This window comes from Coregonus lavaretus (genome assembly GCF_964263955.1).
Source record: "Coregonus lavaretus genome assembly, chromosome: 26".
NCBI lineage: Eukaryota > Metazoa > Chordata > Actinopteri > Salmoniformes > Salmonidae > Coregonus > Coregonus lavaretus.
In genome coordinates this window covers 22,951,263-22,976,654 of record NC_140013.1, presented here as the reverse complement: position 1 = coordinate 22,976,654, position 25,392 = coordinate 22,951,263, and the positions used below count along the sequence as shown (strand labels likewise).

At 43.9% G+C, this 25,392-nt stretch overlaps 1 protein-coding gene across 1 annotated transcript in view; it reads right to left on the bottom strand.

Moving 5' to 3' along the window:
* Nucleotides 1–25,392, bottom strand: part of LOC311101339 (TNF receptor-associated factor 4-like) — a 66,238-nt gene that overhangs the window by 9,811 nt on the left and 31,035 nt on the right. The window contains exon 2 of the mRNA XM_084142474.1: nt 3,594–3,645. Within this exon, the coding sequence (XP_083998600.1) occupies nt 3,594–3,645 (52 nt within the window). The remainder of the gene's footprint in view (nt 1–3,593; nt 3,646–25,392) is intronic.

The following is a 25,392-nucleotide window of genomic DNA, read 5'->3' as shown; positions in this document are numbered from 1 at the left end:
TTGGCACCCTATTTGAACTGTAAAAGTCGGAATTGTAAAAGGTAAATGTGTAGTGGAATTAAAAAGGGTCCAGTGAATAATACATTATGAACAAAAGTAGATCTGAGGTAAAATGTTTCACTCTCCTGACTTGGCAGCATTTATTGGTCCATTAACTTACATGAACTGTTATGTCATCACAAATAAAAGCTGTGTGTTACAGTAGTTTAACTAGTGAAGATGAATTATATATATATATATATATATATATATATATATATATATATATATATATATATATATATATATATATATATATATATATATATATATATATATATATACAGTTGACGTCGGAAATTTACATACACTTAGGTTGGAGTCATTAAAACTTGTTTTTCAACCACTCCACAAATGTCTTGTTAACAAACTATAGTTTTGGCAAGTCGGTTAGGACATCTACTTTGTGCAAGTAATTTTTCCAACACTTGTTTACAGACAGATTATTTCACTGTATGACAATTCCAGTGTGTCAGAAGTTTAAAGAAATCAGCCAAGACCTCAGAAAAAGAATTGTAGACCTCAACAAGTCTGGTTCATCCTTGGGAGCAATTTCCAAATGCCTGAAGGTACCACGTTCATCTGTACAAACAATAGTACGCAAGTATAAACACCATGGGACCACGCAGCTGTCATACCACTCAGGAAGGAGACGCGTTCTGTCTCCTACAGATGAACGTACTTTGGTGCGAAAAGTGCAAATCAATCCCAGAACAACAGCAAAGGACCTTGTGAAGATGCTGGAGGAAACAGGTACAAAATTATCTATATCCACAGTAAAACGAGTCCTATATCGATATAACCTGAAAGGCCACTCAGCAAGGAAGAAGCCACTGCTCCAAAACCGCCATAAAAAAGCCAGACTACGGTTTGCAACTGCACATGGGGACAAAGATCGTACTTTTTGGAGAAATGTCCTCTGGTCTGATGAAACAAAAATAGAACTGTTTGGCCATAATGACCATTGTTATGTTTGGAGGAAAAATGGGGTGGCAGGCAAGCCTAAGAACACCATCCCAACCGTGAAGCACGGGGGTGGCAGCATCATGCTGTGGGGGTGCTTTGCTGCAGGAGGGACTGGTGCACTTCACAAAATAGATGGCATCATGAGGAAGGACAATTATGTGGATATATTGAAGCAACATCTCAAGACATCAGACAGGAAGTTAAAGCTTGGTCGCAAATGTGTCTTCCAAATGGACATTTCTTTTTTTTTTTTTACATTTAACATTTTAGTCATTTAGCAGACGCTCTTATCCAGAGCAACTTACAGTTAGTGAGTGCATACATTTTCATACTGGCCCCCCGTGGGAAACGAACCCACAACCCTGGCGTTACAAGCGCCATGCTCTACCAACTGAGCTACAGGGGACCCCAAGCATACTTCCAAAGTTGTGGCAAAATGGCTTAAGGACAACAAAGTCAAGGAATGGGAGTGGCCATCACAAAGCCCTGACCTCAATCCTATGTGAAACACTAAGTTTAAATGTATTTGGCTAAGGTGTATGTAAACTTCCGACTTCAACTGTATATATATCACATTAACCATGCTGTAATGAACACTGCCTTCAAATCACCAAAATATAAAGCCATCTGAAAAGAGCACAGTACTATGGCAGAGAATTGGTGCTGCTCGCAGCCTGTGATGTGTGTGTTGTGTCTCAGGTTGGGTACTATGACAGCAACAAATAAAGAATTGGCTATTTGTGCAAATGGACCAATAAAGCAAGTATTGTATTGTGCTACAGAACAGCACTGTCTCTTACAATGTCCTGCAGCATGTCCTGCAGCATAATAATGGTGAGTGATTGAAGCAGATAACCGCAATACTATTTCCTCCTGGAAATCACATGCGCTGAGCCAAGATGACAAAGAAACCAAATCCTTTAAAGTAAACCTTAACGCTCCCTCATTGTTCCAGCCTGGGAGTCTGCGGGGGACTGCAATAAAGACCTTTTAATAACATAGTCCCTGGCGGATCAGGGAACTAAAGCTTTTTGGAACTCAAACTTCGACTCGGTCTGTCTGTGTTTTGGAAGAGTCAGTCAGCTGCAGAACACATCCCTTTACATTAGTGACATTCTGCTTCCTCTCTTTGACAACAGGGACATATTTTAATGACATGTTGCACTGCCTGGGTGAAATGAGAGCATTATTTTAATGGAGCTGTGTTCAGGGAGGGCAAGGACAGGGACATAGTGTAATGAGCTGTACCCAGGGAGCTGGACCTTATTCCCTATATACTGCACTACTTTTGACCAGGGCTCACAGGGTTCTGGTCAATAGAAGTGCACTACATAGGGAATAGGGTGTCCATTGGGATGCACCCCTAGTCACCAGCAGGGGGTAATGTACAGGTGACTTGGAGGCTGTGAAGGCATCAGTAAATAACAGTGTCTGACAGGTGTGCAATGAGCACGTCCTCCCTGTGGGGACCAGTGCACTGCTTCTCTGTCGTGACTACAGTCTCCTTAAGTGCTTCGCTAGCAGTCACAGCTCGGCACCCACTGACCTCACACTCACCACCTCACTGGATTACTGCCTCTGAACTCCTACCACACTTTAGCATGCTAATGTTTTAGTATAGAGCATGATGGGCCTAATGTATGGGCAATTCATTAATTCATGGAAAGACTAGCCAGTGAGACTGTACAGTAACTGAGATGATGAATTAGTGGTCATTGGTGTTTTTATTCCTTTGTTAAGTGTTAAGCTTGGGGTCCTCTCATGCACAGAGAAGAATTATGTCCTTATCCTTTCGCTGCACACTGTGGCACAATGGGAAAATCAAGTTTGTAAGAGAGTGGTTCATTACGAATAGAGTCTGCGACCATCTTTTCCCCCCAGTAAAATCTGATTAAATGCTTAAAAGAAAAGACAGAGTAAGAAGCCAAAAGTTTAATTAAAAGAGATTTAGATGTGGTATTCTTTCTCTCGAGCCGAGATGAAGAGGTTTAGGAGAGCTACTGTTTTAGTGATTTGAAGGTTTTTGCTTTTCTCCAGCAATGCAATATGTGCTTTTACCACTCCCCAGCCTCTCTCCGGTTGTGTAATAATGTCTGCTCATTTGTTTTTCATGGGTACTGTATTAAACGCTAACAGTGGTGTGTGAGAGTGAACTGTTTTGTGCATTGAGAAACGGACCGCCATCAAACCTGACATTCCAAGGGGAATTGGTAGCCTGTGGTCCTTCATTAGCACAATTAGTGGGCCTATACTAGGATGGGTAGCTAGCTGCCTGAGCCCTCTCTCTGTCTGTTGGTCTATGGGTCTGGGACAAGGGACATGGTGACTCACGTACTTTTGGTCAAAAGTAGTGCACTATTTAGGGAATAGAGTGCCATTTGAGACATTACAAGGACATTCATAATCAGTGTGTTGTATGGGGAAGTTACTGGGTAGCCCGAAGACATCAGAAAGTGAGGGTGAATTCTGTTGATTGGGGCATGGTTGTAGGCTTAGCTATGGTTGTAGGCTCAAGTATTGCTTAACTGACACATATTCAAACTTGAATACGACATGTGAGAAAGTGGGTAAGTGGGTTTTAACCGTACCTTGGCATAGTCCAGGGGCAGCTGGTCCTCTGGGCACTTGAAGACCCCCTCACTGTAAGACACAAGAAGGAAAGGACACATTAATAATCATTGTACTCCCGAGTGGCGCAGTGGTCTAAGGCACTGCATCGCAGTGCTAGCTGTGCCACTAGAGATCCTGGTTCGAATCCAGGCTCTGTCGTAGCCGGCCGCGACCGGGAGACCCATGGGGCGGCGCACAATTGGCCCAGCGTCGTCCAGGATAGGGGAGGGAATGGCCGGCAGGGATGTAGCTCAGTAGAGCATGGTGTTTGCAACGCCAGGGTTGTGGGTTCGATTCCCACGGGGGGCCAGTATGAAAAATATAAAATAATGTATGCACTAACTGTAAGTCGCTCTGGATAAGAGCGTCTGCTAAATGACGTAAATGTAAAATTGTACATGATAGGGTACCACTGTCCTAAGAGGCCCACACACAGTGCCACACAATGTGCCACACACTGTGCCTCACACAGTGCCCTTGCCTCTCTTCCAGTTGCCTTCAAAAGCACCACCACCCCCATCTCTGCTCTCACACACCCATCCCAACCACACTGCACTGTACAATAAAGCCAGATTACTTTCTCTGAGCCATTGGCTTTTATGTAGTTGCCCTTTCAACTTCCCCCCCTCTAGGGATTTATTTCCACAAATTTTATTACTGGAGAGGAAAAGAGAACACATTGGGGCCTGAACTGTCTATCTAGAATACATTAAGGGCTTCTCTCGCTCGCCCCCACCCATACCCCCCCCCCTTTCTCTTGCACTCTCATGTCAAAGGTGTTCATTTTTACCTCTCTCTTTGAAGGCAGCGGGATGACAACCTGAGTGTGTGTGAAGAGGCTGAAGAGGGCAGTAAGCCTGGTCTTTGTACCCTCCCTCTCCCTCAGGAAATATTGATTGCTGATTTGCCAGTGAGGCTGGCGGGTCTGGGCGACTAGCTGTTGCCTCTCTTGGTTCCTCCCTCCCTCCCTCCCTTCTCTATTTTCTCCAGCGGCAATAAAATCCAAATTAAGATCTGAGATCTATGACTTTATCACACAGGCAGCGCTACAAAAAACGAATCGGCTGCCCTGATTAAGAGGCCTTTTCCCAAGGTGCCAGATGAGATGGGTGGCGGTGGCCCTCTGGCACATCCCCAGTCCTGATGTCACCATTAAATATTCACTCTGGTAAATAATGGAGATGACGTCACTGCAGTACTTTAGGCAGGCAGGCAAGCAGGCAGTGGGGGTGGGCTCACTGCGTACTGAGCCCATAGATCTACTGTACAGCAAAGCCAGTCAATCAGTGACACAAAGAGCAACTTTAAAAGGCCATCAGTGGCTGATCCCCTGAGATGCATTAGGGCTCGAACACACCAAGAGCATTTGCCTGCAGAGAGCACTTGCGAACCGAGTGCAAACAGATTTTACATGTAGAATCGCGTGAAAATGTCAGCAGACAGACGTCAACAGCGCGCTGAATGAACGGTAGACGAACGGGAAATCCATATTTGGTGCGATGTGTGCACCCCTTCAAGAGATGTGTCTGTAGTGTAGTGGAGGGCTGCTGCAGGCCCCCTGCTGAGCCATATGGGTGGCTGGGTCAGGGATCAGGGGGGTCAAGAGGGTCAGTCAATCAGTCAGTGATATGAGATGAGGATGTATTTCCCTTTCCTCGTGGCCCAGTGCACATACATGAGATCGCAATGTCATTATCATAGGCCGCAGCCAGACAGTCATCTTGTTGCAACAATGCCACATTGATAGAGGTACTGTAACACTAATGGTGAAATGCTCCTTTGCTTTGCATACTTTTCATTGCCCATGGGTGTGAGAGAGGGACTAAAATAACCTCAGGGTTAAAGCTACAAGGCCATGAAGCTCCATCGGTCCTACTGCCATGTACGAGGTAAACAAGAGAAAGACATATTTTAATGAACAGACTTCTCCTGACCTCTCCATTCTCTAAAGTACATTAATAGATTAAATGGGAAAACAAAGAGCCCGAAGGGGGCAGGGAGGGCAATGGACTCTGCTCCCAGGGTCCTACAATGGGTTCGTCCCAAATTGCACCCTATCCCCTATGTAGTGCACTCCTTTTGCACTATATAGGGAATAGGGTGCCATTTGGGATGCATACAATGTCCCTATTGACCAGGGCCCCCGTGGCCCTTGTTACCCTGTAATCTAGTTGGCCTCAATGTCACCTGACAGAGCCTGAGGCCCCAGGGAGTGGACCAGAGACCCAGGGCCATGTGATGTTGAGACACATGATCAGTGATCACCCTGCACTTTGCCCCGGCTGGAATGCCTGGCCTGCCTCCCCAGCTGCTGTGGAATCAGCTGCACACAGAACAACAGACCAGAGGGATAACGGGGAAGAGAGAGAGAAAGAAAAGAGAGAGAGAGAGAGAGAAAAGAGAGAGAGAGAGAAAAGAGAGAGAGAGAGAAAAGAGAGAGAGAGAGAGAGAGAGAGAGAGAGAGAGAGAGAGAGAGAGAGAGATTCATGCATTACAAGACAGCAGTAAAAAATATCTATTGATCACCAGGGGAAAGAGCCCAAGTCAGCAGAACATCTTATATGTACTGTGAAATAATTTACTCATCTCCGTCATTAGAGCCTCATCTATTTGATGTTGATGATGTGTTTTCGAGCCACAGGGCCTGACTGCATGACGCAGAGCTGTGAGCTACATCCCAAATGACACCCTACTCCCTATATAGTGCAGTATTTTTTTTACCAGGGCCCACAAAAGTAGTGCACTGTATAGGGAATAGGGGGCCATTTGGGACGTGGGGCTGTGTAGTGACTCTTCCCCCATATAGAGAAAGGAAATAGGAACAGACAGAAAGGGGCTCCTTGATGGACTAGACAGGAGAGATGTAAGCAGTGCAGGAAAGCAGGGTTTACAGCTAAAGGCCCTACCCAGCCTGCTCCTCTGCTCTGCCTGACACAGAGGCAGACAGGTGAAAAGAGCGTAGTCACAGGCTGTCAGGATGATTCCCTCCCCACTTCGCAGAGAAAGTCCTGCAGCCACGCATTCATCTGCTTGGTCCGCTGTTCATAATGCTACCCGACTCTCCAGCCCGCTTGTTTGTGGAGCTTGCTTTGTGACAGCACATTAGCAGAGAGAGGTGGGGGCATTGGAATAATAATAGCTTCTATACAAGTCTTCCCTTTCTCTTGACAAACAATTTCTATGACTACTTGAAGGCCTCCTTACAGTGGAGAGTAAGATTGCAATAATTACTGTTCAATGCCCTTGACTACTTCAATGCCCACCTCCAATCACTCAGCACTGTGCGGCTGTGAGAGGATATACAATATTGTAACACTGAAAAAAGGGAAAAGTCCTTTGCATACATACAGTACAGCCTGGCCACCAGCAGGGACCTTGCACCCTGTCCACTTGACTCACAAACCAATGGCACTACTGATACCAACAGCTTCACTGCAACTAGGCTACAGTTTCAATATATGCCTACTAGGATACACAGGGCAGAGATAACAGTGCCTGACTTGAACACAGCTCTCACAAGTCAAGTTAATGATTATACAGGGTGAGAGGCTGATAAACAACAAACTAACCAATCACTCATGTTGGGAAAGCACTGCAGACAGAACAGCTCAGTAACCACATACATGGAACTCTATTCCACATCAAGTAACTCATGCAAGCAGTACATTTGATAAAAAAAAAAAAATACACCTTATGGAACAGTGGGGACTGTGAAGCAACACATAGGCACAGACACATGCATACACACACATGATAACATACGCACTATACACACACGTACACTTGGATTTTGTGTTGTAGATATGTGGTAGTAGAGTAGGGGCCTGAGGGCACACACTTAGTGTGTTGTGAAATCTATTGTGAATATATTGTAATGTTTTAAAAATTGTATAACTGCCTTAATTTTGCTGGACCCCAGGAAGAGTAGCTGCTGCCTTGGTAGCAGCTAATGGGGATCCATAATAAATACAAATACAAATAGCGTGTTAAATTCAATCAGCACATTAAAATGTCAATGGGTTCCCATCCTTTCCCCGTCTCTCATACTGTGAGTATAGCCTAGGCTCCACAGCTGTTGTACTACAGCACAGGGAGGCCAACATCAGATCCAGCAGGCCCCTGGACCAAAACAGCAGAAGGCCAGATGAGTATGCCCCACAGCCAATTACATGTTCAAAATCACCCCACTTATCTGGTTAGACAACAGCCTTCTCCCCAGCTCTAATTAGGGGCATTTCCCATTTCCCCTCCATGGGTGAAAGTCACCCCCCCCCTCCAGCATCACCCTATTATTTCCCTGGACCATCCCCCATTCCCCAGCCCCTAATTGCACCCTCTCTCTTGCCCTCAAAACCTCTTGTAGGCCCTGAGAGAAGATTAAACAGCCATCCATTGAGCCCAGTGATAGCGATGATGACAGCAGTCACAACACTGTTTCGTCAACCTCCATAGGCCTCCTGACAAGCAGACGGCCACCGAGAAGAACAAGACAAATCCCCCAGGTTTGGTTGGCCTGCAGAAGACTGCAGACGGCCTGTCAGGGACAGTACAGTACAGCCACCACACACAGAGAAAGAGATGGCTCCTGATGGCTGCTACCTCACAGAATGAGGCCTAAGAATAACCCTGAAGCCTGATCTCTTGACTACCAGAGAGACCCCTGACCCTAACCATGTTTACAATAAGAGGGCATGGCTGTGGAGAGCTATACAAACGCCTCTTAGAGGAGTTTGAGAGTTCTGGAGAGCAGGACGTCTGTGACAAATTAACGTCCAAAAGAGAGTTTTACTATTACCATGAGAGGTTGAATGCGTCCCAAATGGTACCCTATTCCCTAAATAGTGCACTACTTTTGACCATGGCCCATAGGTCATTTGGCACTCAAAATAAGTATTTTCAAACTCAGAGATCTCATCAAGAAACTTGACTGGGTCGTCTGGCTAGTAACTGTATCAGGCCTGGCTTGCTGACCTTCTCTGGAAGCTTACCCTGAGGTTTTATGTGTGTGTGTTATAACTCACATGAAATTATCAGCCTCTAGTTTCCAACAGTAATGAGACTGTCATTATAACTGCCCTTTACAAGCCCGTTGACAGACTACTTGTACATCAAGCTGCCTCATGCTACAGAAACACAACCCTAAAGGCCATTCTGGCTCAGACAATATAATATATACACAATAAACCTATCCTATGCAATACTGAAGGGGATAAAATGTAAACACTCAGTTGAATTAAATGACCGGTCGTCAACTACAGTAGTAACCAACAACAGATTGGGAGATTGTGTGTTGATGTTAGTAGCAGTTGGAGCTAATTAGACTCTCATTCAAAGATAAAGAGCCTCCAACACATTCGACTAAATACCCTTTTATTTAGAGAAGAGGCAAAGGAGATTAGAGAATTGATCCGAAGTACACTCCATATCCACATGAGTGAAGAGGTCTGTAGGACAGTGGAGGGAGAGATGGAGGGAGAGTCATTAGGCAGTGACCGGGTGAAGGAATGCCCCCTAGCCAAAGAAGAGCCAGAATGTACTTCCCAAATGGCAACCTATTCCTTATAGTGCACTATTTTTGTCTAGAGACTTACAAACCCTGGTCAAAATAAGTGCACTATATAGGGCGCCATTTTTTTGACGCAATCAGAGGGATCCCTTGGATGAGGAAGGAGGTGGAGGACACGGGGTGAAGCAGGTGTTTCTACCTATGGAACCCGATACGATGGGAGGGTAGCGTTCCCTGCTCCCGCTGAATGCTGACTCAGTTTACAGCCTGGACAAAAGGCAGGTGCTGTCCCAAATGGCACCCTATACCCTACATAGTGCACTACTTTTGACCAGGACCCATTTGGGAATAGGGTGCCATTTGGGACACAGCGAGACTAACCTCAACCTTCTTCTTTGTACCTGGGAGGAGAAGGAACTACCCCCACTTTCTCTATGTATGAACGACATCCCCGCTACACACAGTGGTGGCGGGTTGGGTTAACTCCTCACTACCTGACTGGTTCAGAGAATTCCTGAGTTTAGTTTACTGTACCATGACGACTCGTGTGAAATTCCACACTTCTGAAATTTAATCTGAGATTAGTTAAACGTAGTTAATGAGGATTATGTTGTGCAGAAACCCATGACCTTTGATATGCCAATCATATCCTGAGGGTTTGTGGGATAAATCAAAACAACATACAGTTGGCTACAGTATTTCACGTGCAGCAAGGAAGCATGTTTGAATCAACATGCTGTGAAGTTTATTTTGGTTTCACTCTGTAAAAGCTCATTTAGTTGAGTACATACATCTTGTTATGTTTTGACTTTTTTTAGTTAGGGTTTGATTGACTGATGCATAGAGGACATGCTTGTACAGCAAATGTAATTTGTAAAATCATATCTGACTCACATCATTGGTGTTGGCAATGTCCATGTCCAGTCAGTGACAGCTTAATGTGAACTGACCATGTCTGACTATCTGAAGGTCACGGACATCAACAAGAGTTGATTCAGCCTTATCGGTATTAGGCCTAGTTCCTCAAGATCCAGTTTGGATCCAGACACTATGTATTCTGTATCTACTCTACAACAGACACTCTTAAGACATTTTCATGAGTCTTTCTACTGTTGTTCTTAGCCACAATAGCACAAATTAGGCAAGTGGAGGAAAGCTGACTAGGCCTCATACTACAACAACAAATGTGTGGGTAGTTGTCTGGCAGCGTTTCCATGGCTCACTCTCTTCTCCTGCTCTCCCTTCAACATACTGGATGCGTCCCAAATGGCACCCTATTCCCTATATAGTGCACAGAGCTCTATGGGCCCTGTGCACTATAAAGGGAATAGGGTACCACTTGGGACACATGCACTGTAAAAGGGAATAGGGTGCCATTTGGGACACAACCACTCTCCTCACTAGGATGAAAGGCATTGACTAAGGTAGAAGAAACCCATGTGGAAAACAACTGTGTGTAAATAGCCTACAGACAGACATAGCATTCAGACAGTGAGCATCCCCACCCAAGAGATGAGCTTCTTGATCAACACAAAATATAGGCCTATACAAAGGCCATCATATCAGTACCTTTTACCACACAAAAACGATTCAGAAATAGACAATACTTTGATTCATAAACAGTATTGGTAAGGATGCAATGTTGTGTTTAATGAGAGCTTCCCACAAGTCCAGTGGGGGGTCAGGTGGACCATAAAGACCCATTGGGTGCATTCAAAATAGCACCCTATTCCCTATGGTCCTCTGTAGCTCAATTGGTAGAGCATGGCGCTTGTAACGCCAGGGTAGTGGGTTCGATCCCTGGGACCACCCATACGTAAAAATGTATGCACACATGACTGTAAGTCGCTTTGGATAAAAGCGTCTGCTAAATGGCATATTATTATTATTATATACAGTGACAAAAAAAAAGTATGTGAACCCCTTGGAATTACCTGGATTTCTGCATAAATTGGTCATAAAATTTGATTTGATATTCATCTAAGTCACAACAATAGACAAACACAGTGTGCTTAAACTAATAACACACAATGTATTGTATTTTTCTTGTCTATATTGAATATATAACTTAAACATTCACAGTGTAGGTTGGAGTATGTGAACCCCGGGCTAATGACTTCTCCAAAAGCTAATTGGAGTCAGGAGTCAGCTAACCTGGAGTCCAATCAATGAGACGAGATTGGAGATGTTGGTTAGAGCTGCCCTGCCCTATAATAAAAAATTGCTATTTACAAGAAGCACTGCCTGATGTGAACCATGCCTCGAACAAAAGAGATCTCAAAAGACCTAAGATTAAGAATTGTTGACTTGCAAAAAGCTGGAAAGGGTTACAAAAGTATCTCTAAAAGCCTTGATGTTCATCAGTCCACGGTAAGACAAATTGTCTATAAATGGAGAAAGTTCAGCACTGTTGCTACTCTCCCTAGGAGTGGCCATCCTGCAAAGATGACTGCAAGAGCACAGCGCAGAATGCTCAATGAGGTTAAGAAGAATCCTAGAGTGTCAGCTAAAGACTTATAGAAATCTCTGGAACATGCTAACATCTCTGACGTAAAACACTAAACAAGAATGGTGTTCATGGGAGGACACCACGGAAGAAGCCACTGCTGTTCAAAAGAAACATTGCTGCACGTCTGAAGTTCGCAAAAGAGCAGCTGGATGTTCCACAGCACTACTGGCAAAATATTCTGTGGACAGATTAAACTAAAGTTGAGTTGTTTGGAAGGAACACAAAACATTATGTGTGGAGAAAAAAAGGCACAGCACACCAACATCAAAACCTCATCCCAACTGTAAAGTATGGTGGAGGGAGCATCATGGTTTGGGGCTTTGCTGCCTCAGGGCCTGGACAGCTTGCTATGAATTCCCAAGTTTATCAAGACATTTTGCTGGAGAATGTAAGGCTCAACAGAAGTTGGGTGATGCAACAGGACAACGACCCAAAACACATAAGTAAATCAACAACAGAATGGCTTCAACAGAAGAAAATACGCCTTTTGGAGTGGCCCAGTCAGAGTCCCGACCTCAACCCGATTGAGATGCTGTGGCATGACCTCAAGAGAGCGGTTCACACCAGACATCCAAAGGATACTGCTGAACTGAAACAGTTTTGTAAAGAGGAATGGTCCAAAATTCCTCCTGACCGTTGTGCAGGTCTGATCCGCAACTACAGAAAACGTTTGGTTGAGGTTATTGCTGCCAAAGGAGGGTCAACCAGTTATTAAATCCAAGGGTTCACATACTTTTCCCACCCTGCACTGTGAATGTTTACACGGTGTGTTCAATAAAGACATGAAAACATATTTTTTTTTGTGTTTTATTAGTTTAAGCAGACTGTGTTTGTCTATGGTTGTGACTTTTTTTTTTCTTTTTTTAGGGGGTAGATCAGCTTTAATATTGCAGATAGATTGTAACTTCCAATGTAATTGTCTGCATCACTTCCAATCCCCCATATGTTTTTTCTCTCTCGCATATATATATATATATATATATATATATATATATATATATATATATATATATATATATATATATGATATATATATGATATATATATATATATCCTTTAAAAATATATATTTCCCTTTATTATCCAGGTAATTCCAAAGGGTTCACATACTTTTTCTTGCCACTAGTGCACTACCACTGTGTGTGTCGGTGATGTCATTCATGCATAGAGAAAGTAGAGGTAGTTTCTTCTCCCAGGGACAAAGAAGAGGGCTGAGGTGAACCTGGCTGTGTCCGAAATGGCACCCTATTCCCATATAGAGCCCTACAGGCCCAGGTCAAAAGTAGAGCACTATATAGGGGAAAGGGTGCCATTACAGACGCAGCTATTGATAATGGGACAGCTCTGTAGAAAAATGCACAAAGATGGAAGTTGTTTAGATGCAAGTGACGGCACTAGTTCACGCCGCTTACGTAACAACATTCGTTTTTCTTTGCAGCTCTCCAAGCACTCAGTGTGCTGACATTTATGAGCACAAGCCATCTGTGAGCTAATTCACACAGTCCTGGCACGTTCAAAAGGTTAGCGAAATATCAATTCCGTTTTCAAATGCCATCTTTGTTTAGCAGCACTAACGCAGGCAGTTGTTCATGGGTAATAATGTGTTAAGTTAGATTATGACGATATTGCAATTCTAAAATATATATTTTGATGCTGCTGTGAATTTCATGCATGGCAGCAGCTCTCTTCCCCGAGTAGATCTTAGGGGAACAAGCTAGCACGTCAAAACCTGACAAAAAAAAAAAAAGGGCAAAGCTATGTTCGCTGACATCCTTGTAGGAAAAGGAACAGACGGATAGTTATTTGACTTTTATGATATCAGACGTCTGTTCTGAGCCACAGGCAGTTCCCCGAGAATACATCATGGAATAGGTTCTGCACACTGTTCAGAGTGGGATCTGAGGTGGTTGATCGGTTTGAATCCAGGAGCGTCTGCTCTACACCGTTAGGCTACATTGTGACTCATAGTGGCACAGCTCTTATGCAAGTCGACTGTGTTCCGGCATAACTGAGAACACTGACTCCCCAAAGGGTCCAGCCACCTGCCAGAGCACAGATGAGAGGGGGAACGGAAAGAGGGAGGGCGAGAAGGTGGGATGCAGCCATCTGCAAATTGGGCTCAAGTCTCTGAGACGCCATAATCCATGGTTAAGTGTGTGAGAGGAGGGGAGGCAGAGCTTACACTCCCTCACAATCCCTGTTGCCGTCTCCTTCCATCAATGTGACTGTGCTATAAACAGAGTTTTCATCAGGCGAACCAGGGCCTCAGAATCTTTACGTAGCCTACAAACTGCCAACCCAGCACTTCTCAGCAGACCTCGTGATATGAAACCCTTTCTTGTCGACTTTGTACATTTGTAATGATTCATTTTATGGTTCCTTGAACTCGCTTGAACTGGCTAACCTTGACTGGTGATCTATAGCTCAGCTGGCAGGGTTATGTGCTTCATTGGGTTTGTAATGAAACCTCTTCCAATGGGAAGGACTGCATACAAGGCTGGATTTAATTGTACTGTTTAGCCTACATGTACTTGGATGGTACTCAAATAGGATAAATAAATGAGCAAATGTAATGTATTCAGTGCTCTAAATTAAAAACAATTCATTGCAATCAACTTTAAAATGTTAGGAGCACCACATAAAATGTAGGAGCAGCAGAAAATAAGATTTTTTCACATTGATTGAGATACATTGATTGAGATGCAGGGCCTGTATGAATTCTAGCTACTTTTGAAGCACACATTGTGCCCTAGAAACGAATATGTAACACTGCAAACATTAGTTTCTTATGAAAACTAAAATGTTGATACGAATACCTGTCATTGAAATTACAAAGTCATTTGTATAGTCAATGTAAGACGGAGCTGCTCTTCCTCCTGGGGAAGGACTGCCCGTTCCATGATCTCGCCATCACGGTTGACAACTCCGTTGTGTCCTCCTCCCAGAGTGCGAAGAGCCTTGGCGTGACCCTGGACAACACCCTGTCGTTCTCCGCTAACATCAAGGCGGTGACCCGATCCTGTAGGTTCATGCTCTACAACATTCGGAGAGTACGACCCTGCCTTACACAGGAAGCGGCACAGGTCCTAATCCAGGCACTTGTCATCTCCCGTCTGGATTACTGCAACTCGCTGTTGGCTGGGCTCCCTGCCTGTGCCATTAAACCCCTACAACTCATCCAGAATGCCGCAGCCCGTCTGGTGTTCAACCTTCCCAGGTTCTCTCACGTCACCCCGCTCATCCACACACTCCACTGGCTTCCAGTTGAAGCTCGCATCTGCTACAAGACCATGGTGCTTGCCTACGGACCTGTGAGGGGAACGGCACCTCCGTACCTTCAGGCTCTGATCAGTACCTACACCCAAACGAGGGCATTGCGTTCATCCACCTTTGGCCTGCTGGCCCCCATACCTCTGCGGAAGCACAGTTCCCGCTCAGCCCAGTCAAAACTGTTCGCTGCTCTGGCACCCCAATGGTGGAACAAGCTCCCTCACGACGCCAGGACAGCGGAGTCACTCACCACCTTCCGGAGACACTTGAAACCCCACCTCTTTAAGGAATACCTGGGATAGGATAAAGTAATCCTTCTACCCCCCCCTTACCCCACCCCACAAAAAAATCATAAAAAATAGTAAAGTGGTTATCCCACTGGCTATAAGGTGAATGCACCAATTTGTAAGTCGCTCTGGATAAGAGCGTCTGCTAAATGACGTAAATGCAAATGTAAATGTAATTTGTGGAATATTAGATTTCTACATTGTGTAAAAGCACTATTTTCCTATTGAGATGCATTACATTGAAAATTGTACACTGTCTCTTTAAAAATGTCAGGTTTTTGATGATGACATGCAAGAGAACTGTCATTAATGTATTGCTATGATCAAAGATTATGGATATACTTACAAGATACATGTCTCTCCACCCTAACAATGGGAGTCGTTGTCCACAAAGCTGCACGGTGGTCTGTCTGTCTAGCTCCCGCCTATCCTTTCTTTGGATTGGTGGATACATCTCATTATTGTAATCCTTTTTTGAATATTCCATGAGGGTCATTGACGTGAACCTGTATTCAATGAAGAGAAATGCTATGCTACTAGCCTCATGCCATGAATATGCATAGCCATCTCGTAGTGCTGAGCGGTTAGTGTTTTTTGAGGTCGGTTTGATTATTTTAAAAATAAATCATGGTAACAACACAGAATAAAACAATTAAATAAAAGTCCCATGATGGTAGTGACTGCCCATCACTGCTTATAACGTATTAACCATAATTTATTCACATTACTTTAATAAAATATTTCAGTTGCTGAGTATATTCCATTTGTTTTATTTGATGACTATTATTTCATTCCAAGTCAACATCTCATCTCTATAGAGTTGCTGCCTATGCTGTCTGGCAAAATCCCTATTTTAGTAGTTCTTCAAAGTAAATAAGGCATACTTTTATGACTGCTGAATACCAACTATCAATCACTTAGATCATGTATTTTCTGGTAGAGATACCTCGCGAAGCAACAGCTGCTCTCTATATCCCCTCACGATCGTGCATTGTTCTGTGTTTTCCCTAGCAATCGTAAAAGAAACACAGGCCGGACAAGTAGATGCGCAACGGATTATTGTTATTGTAGTTAATTACCATGTTCTATGCGCTAAACTATGTAGTATATTGGCCTGTTGGAAACTACAACTCCCTACTACATCGCAAAGTTCAGGCTGGATCTGATTTATCTCTAGAGAAACGGTGCAATGTGCACATTAAGCGCACAGGAAAAACCCCGAACGAAATGGAATACAAATAATTGAACCGACGTCGGTCTACAAAAAATAACCGACATTTCGGTTAACCGCTCAGCACTACCAGAGACAACTACAATATAATGTTGTTGTTTTTCAAAGTTACCGGGATGTCACGTGTCCTACTTATATCAGTACACTCGTAACAACTTAAGCATTACGAAACTTCTATTAGAGCAAATAAAATTCACAAAAAGTGACGTTAGCTGATGAAGATTATCTCATAGAACAAAACGTATAAGATCTCCCAAGCCTGTGTTTATCACAGACCTGATCTTCGGCGTCTGTACAAAAACGCCTGTCATTTTTCACATAGGCTTTGTCCAACGAACCATGGCAGAGTTAGTGCATACAAAAATACGCTATTACCATTTCTCTCTTGATCTCCTACCCCTTTCTTTCTGTGCCCCCAAATGTTTTGGATATACTGGTAAAGTTACCAGGTTGTTGGCCAGCCAATGAGGTAACATGACTGAACAAAGTGTAAACAAATGGTTAACGACACGCAAGTAGTTATAGAATGGCCCACGACATGAGCTGTGTTCGAATACTCATACTAACCGCCCTAACCATACTATTTGTAACGTAAATTCAGTATGTAGTATGCCTAGTAGTCATAGTGTGGATATAGTTAGTATGCCAAAACTTCCCGGATGTCGTACTACATTCGCCAAAATACAAAGTACACAAGCAGCCTATAATGCAATGCTTCAGAAAATGGGGGTGGCTGCACAAAACATGCAGCCGAAGTCCGACGAGAGCGGATACAAATGTATTGCTTTAACTAATTATGACAAATGTTAAGGAAATGTTGAGCAATGTAATAAAGTAATGACTTTTCAAATAAGTTACGTTCCACGTTAATGTTGGCTAAGAATTTGTTAGCTACGCTATCCTTACGAACCGCATAGCTGATCATTACAGCAGTATGTGTACCGGTATTTTAGCTAGCTACCTAAAGTTAGTTGGCTACTAATACATCGAACTTGCCAGTATATTAACTATATGCCATCTAACAAACGTTTATTGACTTGATTATTCACGTCATTCTTAGCTAAGTGGTTTAGTCGTTATGCGTTCTCAATGGACATTGTTAACTGAGGGTGCGTTCATAACTTCGCTCTGGCTATCTACTCCGATTTCAGACCACTCGTCTGAGCGTGCCAGAGCGCAGAATAACTGATGAATTTACTAACGCTCAACACCCGTTGAATACGGACGGTGTCAGAAAACGTCGGCAAAAAAACGTAATTAAATTGTTGCCAGCAGCACAGTTACAGTCACCAACGCTCTCGATAACATGAAAACAGTTTAACCAGCGCTGCTAGGTCGCGTAAAAATGGTCAGAGTGAGGTGTTCTCTCATTTGCACTGGAAGTAGTTAGCCAACTTTAGCCAGTTAGCTTTGGTGCTTGACTGCCATTGTGAGGTCAGAACGCTTGGATCAACCCTACTTTTTATTTTATTTTATTTCACCTTTATTTAACCAGGTAAGCCAGTTGAGAACAAGTTCTCATTTACAACTGTGACCTGGCCAAGATAAATCAAAGTAGTGCGTTAAAAACAACAACAACAACAACAACACAGAGTTACATATGGGATAAACAAAACGTACAGTCAAAAACACAATAGAAAATCTATATACACAGTGTGTGCAAATGTAGTAAGTTATGGAGGTAAGGCAATAAATAGGCCATAGTGCAAAATAATTACAATTTAGTATTAACACTGGAGTGATAGATGTGCAGAAGATCGTGTGCAAATAGAGATATGTGGTCCTCTGTAGCTCAGCTGGTAGAGCACGGCGCTTGTAACGCCAAGGTAGTGGGTTCGATCCCCGGGACCACCCATACACAAAAATGTATGCACGCACGACTGTAAGTCGCTTTGGATAAAAGCGTCTGCTAAATGGCATATTATATTATATATATTATTATAGATACTGGGGTGCAAATGAGCAAAATAAATAACAATATGGGGATGAGGTAGTTGGGTGGGCTAATTACAGATGGGCTGTGTACAGGTGCAGTGATCAGTAAACTGCTCGGACAACTGATGCTTAAAGTTAGTGAGGGAGATAAGAGTCTCCAGCTTCAGAGATTTTTGCAGTTCGTTCCAGTCATTGGCAGCAGAGAACTGGAAGGAATGGCGGCCAAAGGAGGTGTTGGCTTTGAGGATGACCAGTGAGATATACCTGCTGGAGCGCATACTACGGATGGGTGTTGCTATGGTGACCAATGAACTAAAATAAGGCAGGGATTTGCCTAGCAGTGATTTATAGATGACCTGGAGCCAGTGGGTTTGGCGACGAAGATGTAGTGAGGGCCAGCCAACGAGAGTGTACAGGTCACAATGATGGGTAGTATATGGGGCTTTGGTGACAAAACGGATGGCACTGTGATAGACTACATCCAATTTGCTGAGTAGAGTGTTGGAGGCTATTTTGTAAATGACAACGCCGAAGCGTCCAGTGTGGCCTCTGAACTCTCCAAGAGCAAAACGATCTGAATTTACGAACGGACAATCTGACAACACTCTGAATTGACGAATGCCCAGAGCGCACTCTGGCACTCCAGATTGAATTTATGAACACACCCAAAGTCGTAAAATGTCTAGCTAGTAATTTGTTTCGCTAACAAGCTAGCAACAGCATCAACTTCTGGAAGACTGGCGTAGCGCTAGTACGCTCAACCGAAAGAACACTGTTCGTTTACAGTATACTAAAATGAACTAATAGTATGTAGTATATTCTCATTAAGTATGTAGTATACAGTATGTTAGTATGAGTATTCGAACAAAGCTATGGTTTATTAATGTAAAATTGTGTCCTGGTGAGCCGCTATAGCAGGGTTTCCCAAACTCGGTCCTGGGGCCCTCCCCCTGGGTGCACATTTAGGTTTTTGCCCTAGCACTACACAGCTGATTCAGATCTCTGGTGTAAATGGAGAAGGCACACACAACTCATCTAAATCAGCTGTGTAGTGTAGGACTGGACGATATATAGAATTAATTCGATTAATTCGAATTAATGTTTTTGCGTGATATTCCAAAATGCCTGTATCTCAAGAATCAAGGTTTTGTTATTTTTCATTTTTATGAGCGTTTATGTCCGCTTGTTCTCATGTTGTATTTTTGGTCTCGTCTCCTTCGCTCCTCTGTGCTGTGTGTGCCTTCCCCATTTACACCAAAGATCTGTATATAATGACGAGATGTACGTCTCCACCCTAACAATGGGAGTCGTCCCAAAGGCAGGTGACAAGCTTAGGTCGAAAATAAGGCCATAGAAACGCATTGGCCTTATTTTGGACAGATTTTAGCGAGAGTGCGTCGCCTCTTCCTCTATGGTTTACAAACACACCAAGCCCCTCCCCCTGCCTCTCACACCAACAAAGTTGAGAGATCACATCTTCCTCTCTGGCAAGCGGTTTCAACTCGCATTTGAGGTTTGGTCCAAAATAAAATCGGTAATATGGACACCGAAACACATTGAGACATTATTTTACTGTAATAGTGGAGAAGTTAACTTTTCAAACGATACCCTTTTTATGTCTCAACTACTCAAATTGTGCGCAGAGCAGACACTACTATGACCAGAATGTCAATTAACATTAATTGGTACCACGTACCGTTAGCAGCATTTTAGCCCAAGACTGTTATACTAGCCGTCTAGTCTGTTTAATAAATGTGCAATAAGCATAAAACACAATTATATAAGGAATTGGCAACTCGTTGACATTCTGAGAAATAAGGTAGGCCCCTTGATTTATACATCTGAACAAAGTGGACAGGCTAACATGCTTTTCAAACCGTTGGAGACGGACAGAAGGAGAAGGGTGTGTTCAAAACAATTCAACTGTTCAACCTTGTTGGCTAGCAAATAGATCCAAGTTGGCTAAACTTGAAATATAAAGATTAGCTGGCTAATCACTAGCACGTGGGCTTGAGAGGTTGTTGATGAGACCTGTGTTAATTTTCTATAGCCAAATGCCTGCCACAAGAAGTTAGTCATTATTAGTGAATGTGCATTATGCATGGTTGTAGTTAAAATTTGGAGAAAAAAAAATGGCTTTTTCATAGACAGACTTGAAAGCCAGATCAGTGATTATTGCATATACAGTGGGGAGAACAAGTATTTGATACACTGCCGATTTTGCAGGTTTTCCTACTTCCAAAGCATGTAGAGGTCTGTAATTTTTATCATAGGTACACTTCAACTGTGAGAGATGGAATCTAAAACAAAAATCCAGAAAATCACATTGTATGATTTTTAAGTAATTAATTAGCATTTTATTGCATGACATAAGTATTTGATACATCAGAAAAGCAGAACTTAATATTTGGTACAGAAACCTTTGTTTGCAATTACAGAGATCATACGTTTCCTGTAGGTCTTGACCAGGTTTGCACACACTGCAGCAGGGATTTTGGCCCACTCCTCCATACAGACCTTCTCCAGATCCTTCAGGTTTCGGGGCTGTCGCTGGGCAATACGGACTTTCAGCTCCCTCCAAAGATTTTCTATTGGGTTCAGGTCTGGAGACTGGCTAGGCCACTCCAGGACCTTGAGATGCTTCTTACGGAGCCACTCCTTAGTTGCCCTGGCTGTGTGTTTCAGGTCGTTGTCATGCTGGAAGACCCAGCCACGACCCATCTTCAATGCTCTTACTGAGGGAAGGAGGTTGTTGGCCAAGATCTCGCAATACATGGCCCCATCCATCCTCCCCTCAATACGGTGCAGTCGTCCTGTCCCCTTTGCAGAAAAGCATCCCCAAAGAATGATGTTTCCACTTCCATGCTTCACGGTTGGGATAGTGTTCTTGGGGTTGTACTCATCCTTCTTCTTCCTCCAAACACGGCGAGTGGAGTTTAGACCAAAAAGCTCTATTTTTGTCTCATCAGACCACATGACCTTCTCCCATTCCTCCTCTGGATCATCCAGATGGTCATTGGCAAACTTCAGACGGGCCTGGACATGCGCTGGCTTGAGCAGGGGGACCTTGCGTGCGCTGCAGGATTTTAATCCATGACGGCGTAGTGTGTTACTAATGGTTTTCTTTGAGACTGTGGTCCCAGCTCTCTTCAGGTCATTGACCAGGTCCTGACGTGTAGTTCTGGGCTGATCCCTCAACTTCCTCATGATCATTGATGCCCCACGAGGTGAGATCTTGCATGGAGCCCCAGACTGAGGGTGATTGACCGTCATCTTGAACTTCTTCCATTTTCTAATAATTGCACCAACAGTTGTTGCCTTCTCACCAAGCTGCTTGCCTATTGTCCTGTAGCCCATCCCAGCCTTGTGCAGGTCTACAATTTTATCCCTGATGTCCTTACACAGCTCTCTGGTCTTGGCCATTGTGGAGAGGTTGGAGTCTGTTTGATTGAGTGTGTGGACAGGTGTCTTTTATACAGGTAACGAGTTCAAACAGGTGCAGTTAATACAGGTAATGAGTGGAGAACAGGAGGGCTTCTTAAAGAAAAACTAACAGGTCTGTGAGAGCCGGAATTCTTACTGGTTGGTAGGTGATCAAATACTTATGTCATGCAATAAAATGCAAATTAATTACTTAAAAATCATACAATGTGATTTTCTGGATTTTTGTTTTAGATTCCATCTCTCACAGTTGAAGTGTACCTATGATAAAAATTACAGACCTCTACATGCTTTGGAAGTAGGAAAACCTGCAAAATCGGCAGTGTATCAAATACTTGTTCTCCCCACTGTATATATAGTGAACTTCTGGTCGCACAGCAAAATATTTTGTTGGATATGCGGCCAAATTGGTCACACTTTAGAGCCCTGAATGCCTTCCCAGATCATTTCCCCACCCGAATGTACATTTACATTTTAGTCATTTAGCAGACGCTCTTATCCAGAGCGACTTACAGTTAGTGAGTGCATACATTTTTCATACTGGCCCTCCGTGGGAATCGTACCCACAACCCTGCTGTTGCAAGCGCCATGCTCTACCAACTGAGCTACAGGAGGCCTTATTCTTCCCAGGATTATGTACCTCCTGCATGCAGGCAGCATAAGGAAATCAATTCAATTTCATTAACTCCTGCTGATCTGGATCCAGGGTGGGGGTTGAGATGGAGAGCGGTCCCATCAATCCTACTGGGAAATAGCTGGGCTCTGGCTGCACACCACGCATGACTGCAGCCACCCTCATACTCAACACACTCACAGCATAGATGAAGTATACACAGCCAAGAAGCCCCTCAGAGCCACTCACACACTGTACACACACACCACCATGCAGGACCAGCAGTATCACTGCTCTGAGCACTTCAGTTGAACCCATGAGAACCCATCTAAGAATGGGGGCTTGATGAGGGCATAAAAAGGAGATGGTTGTCTTTGATATTTAGTTTGAGTTGCATCCCAAATGGCACCCTATTCCCAATATAGTGCACTACATTTGACCAGAGCCCTATGGGCCCTATATAGTGAATAGGGTTACATTTGAGATGCACCCAGGGTGTAGAGGTAGTGGAGTGGGGTGGGCTGAGCTTCTCACAGGGCTGGGCTACCACCAGGGGCCAATGAAGATCCTGGGTTTGACATGGCACACATGTGAGAAGGAGCCACTAGCCTCTGAAGAAGTGCTAAGCGCTCCTGTCAAGGTATTAGAGGTGTTAAACACCACACTCTCGTCAGTACTGTCTGTTCCTACTCTCTTTACTACACGCACGCACGCACCCACACAATTCTGGTATACTGGGGCACTAGAAGAAAGAGCGGAAGCTTAATCTTTAGTTTACACATATTGGACTCAAATTAGGGTACACACACAGTAAATGAATTTCCTCACACATGCAAATTTGAGCCGTTTTAATGACAGATGGCAGATCTAATTTTAGCTTTGCTTTCAGGGGGCAGATGTCTGCTGTGGGGGTGATCTGCAACGAGCGACGCCTGCCGCCTTTGAAGAGCTGTGGTGCCGCCACAGTAATCCTGAAGAATGCCAACCAAAGCTGGGCAGAGGGGCTCAGAGACTGGTTTATGACTAGCCCGGGTGCTGACTGGCTTATTAAAAGAGGCACTTCGTCTTATCATACACACATAGCATAGGACTGAGAGACTGTCCTGCCATCACTCCTCAAACACTGAGGATGTGTCCCAATTGGCATTCTATTCCTTATGTAGTGCACTACTTTTGACCAGGGCCCAACCGGAGGCAGCTACTGGAGCCAGAAAGTAAAGCATACATCAACACAGTAAATCTGAGCGGTAAAGGTGACATCCTGCCCCACTCTCAAACTCACAAGAGGTATTCAGACTCCTCTTACAAACGCCTCACTAAATCTCAGGTATTCACCGGCAGGATATCCGGCAGATGAGAAGGTTTGGTGTTAATCCTGAGGGATGAGAGACACAGAAGAGTACTATTCCATCCCTGGAGGATAAATAACTGCTTCTTAAAGCACTGCCTGTGATTAGTTAAGATGCTGCTGGAGGTACAGTGAGGGAAAAAAGTATTTGATCCACTGCTGATTTTGTACGTTTGCCCACTGACAAAGAAATGATCAGTCTATAATTTTAATGGTAGGTTTATTTGAACAGTGAGAGACAGAATAACAAAAAAAAAATCCAGAAAAACACACGTCAAAAATGTTATAAATTGATTTGCATTTTAATGAGTGAAATAAGTATTTGACCCCTCTGCAAAACATGACTTAGTACTTGGTGGCAAAACCCTTGTTGGCAATCACAGAGGTCAGACGTTTCTTGTAGTTGGCCACCAGGTTTGCACACATCTCAGGAGGGATTTTGTCCCACTCCTCTTTGCAGATCTTCTCCAAGTCATTAAGGTTTCGAGGCTGACGTTTGGCAACTCAAACCTTCAGCTCCCTCCACAGATTTTGTATGGGATTAAGGTCTGGAGACTGGCTAGGCCACTCCAGGACCTTAATGTGCTTCTTCTTGAGCCACTCCTTTGTTGCCTTGGCCGTGTGTTTTGGGTCATTGTCATGCTGGAATACCCATCCACGACCCATTTTCAATGCCCTGGCTGAGGGAAGCAGGTTCTCACCCAAGATTTGACGGTACATGGCCCTGTCCATCGTCCCTTTGATGCGGTGAAGTTGTCCTGTCCCCTTAGCAGAAAAACACCCCCAAAGCATAATGTTTCCACCTCCATGTTTGACGGTGGGGATGGTGTTCTTGGGGTCATAGGCAGCATTCCTCCTCCTCCAAACACGGCGAGTTGAGTTGATGCCAAAGACCTCGATTTTGGTCTCATCTGACCACAACACTTTCACCCAGTTCTCCTCTGAATCATTCAGATGTTCATTGGCAAACTTCAGACGGGCATGTATATGTGCTTTCTTGAGCAGGGGGACCTTGCGGGCGCTGCAGGATTTCAGTCCTTCACGCCGTAGTGTGTTACCAATTGTTTTCTTGGTGACTATGGTCCCAGCTGCCTTGAGATCATTGACAAGATCCTCCCGTGTAGTTTTGAGCTGATTCCTCACCGTTCTCATGATCATTGCAACTCCACGAGGTGAGATCTTGCATGGAGCCCCAGGCCGAGGGAGATTGACAGTTCTTTTGTGTTTCTTCCATTTGCAAATAAATCGCACCAACTATTGTCACCTTCTCACCAAGCTGCTTGGCAATGGTCTTGTAGCCCATTCCAGCCTTGTGTAGGTCTACAATCTTGTCCCTGACATCCTTGGAGAGCTCTTTGGTCTTGGCCATGGTGGAGAGTTTGGAATCTGATTGATTGATTGCTTCTGTGGACAGGTGTCTTTTATACAGGTAACAAGCTGAGAGTAGGAGCACTCCCTTTAAAAGTGTGCTCCTAATCTCAGCTCGGCACCTGTATAAAAGACACCTGGGAGCCAGAAATCTTTCTGATTGAGAAGGGGTCAAATACTTATTTCCCTCATTAAAATGCAAATCAATGTATAACATTTTTGACATGCGTTTTTCTGGATTTATTTGTTGTTATTCTGTCTCTCACTGT